Source organism: Pleurodeles waltl, chromosome 7 (genome assembly GCF_031143425.1).
Source record: "Pleurodeles waltl isolate 20211129_DDA chromosome 7, aPleWal1.hap1.20221129, whole genome shotgun sequence".
Taxonomy (NCBI): Eukaryota; Metazoa; Chordata; class Amphibia; order Caudata; family Salamandridae; genus Pleurodeles; species Pleurodeles waltl.
In genome coordinates, this window is record NC_090446.1 from 192,232,205 (window position 1) to 192,239,074 (window position 6,870).

Sequence of the window (6,870 nt, forward strand, 5' to 3'; positions counted from 1 at the left end):
GGCCAGTTTTAGCGCTGGTGGCACCTGGTGCGAAAATCTTTTTTGGTGCTCCCCATGACCTCCTCCTCGGATTCCCTCACAAAAGTGCCCCACATCTCTCCATTGCCCCTCACTTACATACATTTCATTTGTTCTAAAGCGCTGAAAAAGGCTGACTTTACTATTCCACTCAGCTATCCACGTAAAATACAGATCTGTTCTTTACAGCAGGCATATTAACCCGCTGTACTACTTTATGGCGATCAGTTGCCACTTGACAAACCTCGAGTTCTCCTTCTAGCAGGAACATTAATAACAAGAGGTATCTTGACATTTGTATTTCTGCTTGAAAGCTGGATCCAAGGAACTCTTCAGTAGGTGCTTTTAAGACGTAATGTATCGGTAAGCACAGTTCCCCCCAGGTGTTCAGTGTCACCCTCCCGGTTAGCACCCAATGCTGACGCTTAAAGCTGCTGGTGTCAGGTTTCTCGCCTCTTTCATCTCATAGGTCTCTCTAATGTCCCTTTCATTTTAACATCTCTTCTTGGCCCCTTCAGTCCTCAGTCTCGGACTGTGTTGCCTGATGTTTTACAGTGATAGGGTAACTGCGGCACCAACTGCAGCCGTTATACAACAGGTATTGATGCTATGCTGCCCCCATACTGCGGACGTCCTATTCTTGAAAGCAGCACAACAGCAACACTGTGGCTACATTTACAATTCTGGTTACCGGCAAATTGAAATAAAACATACGTGTTTCCTTATTTCTTCTCATTTTGTAAACTGCAACAAAGGTAATTGCTGCCCGACACCCTCCATAGCTATGACCCGGTTTCAAGGCAGTGTAATTTGGCTCTACTTGCCAGTGTGTTACACACAACATACTTACTTATTCATAGTGCAGTAATGAACAGTCAGACTGCACAACATAACTTTAAGATTAAATGTGTTTATATTACATTGATTGGCCTTTAACACGTAATGGATACCCAGGGCAGTCACTGTTATTGCCCTCAATCAGTCACATGTAATTTTTACACAATATTGCAACAGGTTATAGTGGTTCAACTGGGGCCTATGTATAGGCTCATTTCTACCAAGGAGCAAACATGCAGCACTCATTTCCACATTCTGGAAAACCAGCATCACATCCCATGATGGATGGCCTTCTAGAGGTGTTCAACAAGATGGAGGGATCCCCCATCCGGTATGCCGGTGTCTGGTAGAGGGGGCCAAGTTCCACTACCAATTAGAGTCAGTGCATCCACCAAGTTCAAAAGACTTTAGAGTGGGAAAGACTTTTTCTGCTCAAGCCTCTGAGAAGATCTTCTTCCCCTGATGCATTACAGTGATCACAGCCTACAGGTTGATGGCGATTTACACCCTACGAAATGTTGCTCTGATGGGAAATCCTGTCGACAATCCTTAAAAAAACAGAAACAGGAGAGAAAAAACAAATGGGGGGTGTACTCTTTGAGGAGCTTTCACGTTCCAGTTTGCAAAAGTCATCCTTATCAAAATAAATCCGCGGAAATAGGGATGTGTATCCGCAATGCCCCAATGTTATTTTCAAAGCTTTTACGGTGGGATGCCAGAATACTGTATATTGAAATGTATGTTAAAATATTAAATACAGAAGTGATGTCTGCAAAACTATTGTCCCATTAAGTAGATTTTCTGTAAACAACTCCAGTGGGGTGATATTTCTGTAGACTATATTTAGAACAATATTTATGTCAGAAGATATTCCGACAACAATATTCTGGTACCAAACCTTTACACCGCTCACACGTTCTGGTGATCTCAATTCATAATGTATAAAGTTCTGCTCATCCGTTTGGGAGCAGTCCAAACTCCCCAAAAATCTTAAGCAGAAAGAAACTCTATCTGCTGCAAGTCTATGGGAATCATCTATAGGCGACATCCTATAGATGCAGGTTCAGCATCCCAAAAACTGTAAATGTGGTGCCATCAAGGCTGGACTTCTGCACAGAGGTTTTGCGCACACCCACATAAGGATACTGCGTGGAGAACAATGACGACTCTTCCCTCTCATGGCACACAAGATTAAGAAACCTAGACACCGTTGCCAAAAAAGAAAAAAAAAGGCAGTGGAACCGTTGGGGACAAAGGAAAATGGAACAGAACCCCATCGTGTCAGCGAGGTCCATCTTCACACTCATTACTCCAATACTCTAAAGCTGGGCATAGCTTATGACTGGCTATTCTCTACTTGGGAATCACCGACCTACAAGATTTGAATAAATGAACAAGGCAACTAACTTATCCTTGTGTTTTGTTCACCCCAAGAGCTGGTCTTCATTTTAGAGAAGTTCAGTTGTGACACTACATACCAATATTTATTATGCTCCTTAATGGCGTGGTACTAAACTCTCTATCCCCCACCGTCCCACTGCTTTCAAAGCAGTTGTTCACTCACAACATAGTTTATATTTTTCTTTACACCACCTGCCTGTACCCCTTAATAACTGTCGAATATATTTGCAGAATTGATTTTATTGACATGCTAAATTTGAAAAAAACAAATAAGTCCAAAGGTGTAGTTTTGGATAGGATAAACCGACAGCTTGAATGCCAGCATTGCTGAATAATGAGATAGTCTGAGTCCATCTCATTCCCCTTTCTTCCACCACACTACATTTCCTGTCGCTTTATCTCACTCTGGCATGTTCATTTCTCCTTAAATCACTCGCTTCCTATATTTCTCTTCCTCCTTCTGTCACCCTATTCTGTCGTTCTCTCTTAGCCAGGGTGAAACTCTGATGAGGTTAAGTCATGATTTTTAAAAATGACTGTGTCAACCACCTGCGACCTCTGGCACAAATTAAGCAGTGAATTTATTATCACGTCTGTACCGTACAAGTGCCAATTTCATTTCGTACACTTCAATAGTTCCAAGGCTCCTAATTCTTAGTCTAAATATAGCATAGCGTCTGCAAGACACTCGCAATAAACTTTTAAACTTCTGTCATATTTGCATTACAATCCAATGTCACATTCATTTGCCCTTGCTCAGAAATGCTATCACCACAGTGGAAAATGCATCAGCAGGCGGGGAAGTAGACCATTGTGACGCTGTTTGTATAGACCTATCAAAGAAAGTACCCGCCCACCTTGCAAGAAAACAAAACAAATTTGTGAAAGTGCTGGACCAGGCCTAAAAAAAGGACTCACCAAAATGTTCTACAAAAATTAAAATGAGTCCCAACCACTTCAAGGATACCCTTCAAAATCCTCAGAATGTATTGCAAAGTCATCCTTAGGTCATCATTACACCATATCTCATGTACACAACATTTCTTTTCTCTTTCAGCTTTTTCTACAGTATAACTCTTTGATTTTACTGAAATCCTTAGTGCCCCATTTACAAGAACTGATGCATCAGCATTAATTTTCTTGCACCTTTTGCAAATGCCCTTACAACACTATGGATGCTCTGTATTTATAATACAGGGCTCCATGGCGTTAGGATACACCTATGTGTCAGAAATACTGAAGCATCTTTTGGTGCTAAAGTGACGCACTGCTGGAGTTGGTTGTAAGTCTGAGGTAACTCCAGCAATGCGTCAGAACAAAGAGGTGAGTACCCTGTTAAAAATCCTGCGTCAATCCTTATGCCTGGTTTGAGTCAGTGAAGGGAGTTTGACGCAGTCAAATCATAGAGTGACGCAGTGAAAAGTTGAACGTATCACTGCGTCAGTTCTACATGGCTTTTAATGTGGCAATGCCTACCATGCTTACATTATACCTGGTGCAGGTATATTGTAATTCAGGCCTCTACAAAGTGATGAATTGGGCCCAATGTGTCAGTTTGTAAATGTGGAACAGTGTGGAGCACTGATTGCACTGCTACTGCGTCAATCGACGCTGCAGCAGTGCAAAGCTCCTTGGAAATATGGGCCATAAATTCTTCTAGACTTTTGGAAGGTTGGATTTTCCAGACCATGACTCTGCGACCTGTAACAAATTAGCCCTCTTGCTCCTGAAGTCGCACCGGATGATAGCCTTTAACACACAGGACAGGACACATTTATTGCCCACCTCTAATCCAGTCATTCCTTTTGGTAAATGTGGAACCCTGTACTGGAAAATGCTTTGTTGCTTCTTTAAGATCTGTATTCTCTGCCGCTGCACATTGCACAGTGGGTTGTTGTGAGTTTCCCTTCGAACACCCTTAGCATATACAAACACAGATTCCCTTTGATCTTTTCACTGTAGCAGGCGAATATTTACCATTTGTTCACTGTTCTTGAAAACAAGATAGAACTCAGAGCTCTTTAGTCCCATATTACAAGCAGGAAATTTCCTTAACTGAAATGGGAACACACTCCTGTGTGACGAATTGTAACACCGTCCATTTGTCTTTACTTTTATATTTTTCTAATCATGTCAATGTATTGATTTAAATGTGTTACCATGTCCTGTTCTGTAGGAAACTCAGTTCTGGCACCATTAGTGTGGCGACCTTCTCTCCTAATGGCAACACAATAGAGTTTTTCAAAGGCGCAGTATTTTATCAGCTCCTCTGAGAATTTTAGGCTCAATTGTCAGGCTAATGCAACGTGACGCCCTTACACTGTTCTCATCTGCAATACCTTTCTGGTCATTTTCCTTTTTCAGTTCTAAATCAACATTGTCCATCTTGTGATCACACACCCTGGATAGCCTAAACAAACCTCACATTGAAATGCTCTCATTTCGTTTTTACTTACCGGCAGACATTCATGCAAGGAGTTACTCCACGATGCATGTATTCAATTCTAAGAGATGATTTTCTTTATTATCAAGCGTGTCAATAAAGTGTCAATGTTCTGGCATTAAAACAGCTTACCACCAACCCAGCTTCATTTCCGCAGAGAACATTTTCAGAAGGGCATCTATGGCTAAAATATTAGAGATTCTGTGGATTTAACAATACCCTCACTTGATATTTTAATACTTGTTGTCAATAGAAACGGTGGCAGGCACGCTTAATTTGCAACAACAAAACAATAAACAAAAAATCACTGCAAAGTTGCAATGTCTGCAGAGTGAAGACGGCGAATTCCAGCACATTGACATTATTTGAAATCAACAGTTATTCTGCGCCCAGCATCATTCCATAAGCCAACATTTTTGGCAGATTTATATTACTGTCATAAATCTTGCCTTTAGTAGTAATCCTGACTTACTTACTCCCGTTTCCACCTTTAAAAACGTTTAAGTCTTGCATTAGCCTGTGCTACATTTTTGTGGTAGCCTTAGCAGCCCCTGGCTTTGCAGGAAGATACAGATGTATTTTTAAATACACAGCTCCCCCCTGTCCCCCTCCCCCCACACACGTATTTTCATTTCATTTAACAAGAGGTTAAAGTAAAATATGTCATTATTAAACATGCTAAAGTGAAAAATATCGGTATAAATGAGAATAATACTAGTATGTTAAGCCTTTACCACAGGCGCATTTCTTTGCATTAAGTACAACATTCCACATACGAATTACAAATGCTTACCTTTGACAAGATGCACAAAATTGAGATGAAAACAAGCACCCTTTGAAGTTCACACTTCTTGTTTGGCTGCGACATATTGAACTGTCCGAGACAGACTTCGGGAGTTTAAATATATCCTTGTGTTTTCAATTTCCCCACATGCTCAATGGGAACTAGACGGTTTTTATAACCTTCCTGAAATGATGTCACTTTTAGACTGTAATACAAACACGAATAGAATTGGACATCCCTCAAAAATGTTCCTCTCTTAACATTCCTTCGAACATTTCCACTGGCTTGAAAGCGAGAAGGCATAACACGTTCAACAGGTCCAGATGGGGTCGACTACATGACACTTACTTGAACAGGGTATTCTACTGTTAAACTGAATTTAAACCTATATCATCTCTTCAGAGATAAGAATAAGGTACTGACAGTGACCAAATGTGCAAAAAGGCTGCGTGGTTTTGTGAATGCTGCTGGTGGGGGACACCAGACTCATTTTTTGCCCACTCGTTTTTTGTGGACTGGCACTCGTTTCTCCTCATCGGACATTTTTAAGAGAGAGCAAACAAACAGAGGGGAGTAAAGGAGAAAGCTGTCACAAACAGAGAAAGCAGGGGCCTGAAAGAATGAGATAAAGGGGCAGGGAGGGTCTAGTAGCTGATTAAAGAGACATAAAGTGGATTTCAGACTACAGAGCCTTTAGTATTCGGCGCTCTGACATGTAATGGCACCGGCAGCGGCCTTCTGAGCAGAGCTTCGGGCACTCCTACCCATACTCTTTTTAGGTCGAGCGCTGCTTTCCGATGTGTTGGTATGTTTCTGGGCTTTTAACAACGCCCACCTCACGCCCATCACTACCACTCGTTCGTGGGCTTGCCCTTCAAAAAACCCTTTGATGACATTGGTAAATGGTTTACCTTTGTCCCTCCTTGGGGAGGTTTTGTTACGCCTTGGCCATCGGACCAGTTACATGGCTAATTGCACTTTTGCCGATTAGTTTTACTGCGAGAGAACTTTCTTTCTTTTTGTGTGTCTCTTCACGCTGATGCCCATGGCGACCATGGCACTGTGAATCGGCTCCCTTACGTCAAACTGTTTAACTTTTAATTTTCAATTTATGTGGCAAGAAAAGTCGGGTAAGGAGTTTACAACGCTAATAGCTCTAACTCGAGCTGATGCGAGACCCACTGCATTGCAAATGCTTGTTTAACAAAGCAAGCACTGGTTCAATCTTGTACTAGTGATCACCATTTGGGAATGTACCAGTGGTGTAGGGAGGGTACCATGGGCTCCGAAGCAAGAAATCAAATTGTGTCGCCCTTGCACTGCTTCGGTACCAAACAATACCACTTAATGAGGTGCACAGGACCGCCAAGGGCCCCACATACTCCTG

At 41.9% G+C, this 6,870-nt stretch overlaps 1 protein-coding gene across 1 annotated transcript in view; it reads right to left on the minus strand.

The window, feature by feature from the left end:
- CCN5 (cellular communication network factor 5) overlaps window positions 1-5,617 on the minus strand; it is a 168,507-nt gene extending 162,890 nt beyond the window's left edge. The window contains exon 1 of the mRNA XM_069201955.1: window positions 5,493-5,617. Within this exon, the coding sequence (XP_069058056.1) occupies window positions 5,493-5,567 (75 nt within the window). The 5' untranslated portion in view covers window positions 5,568-5,617. The remainder of the gene's footprint in view (window positions 1-5,492) is intronic.
- Window positions 5,618-6,870: the final 1,253 nt, after the last annotated feature.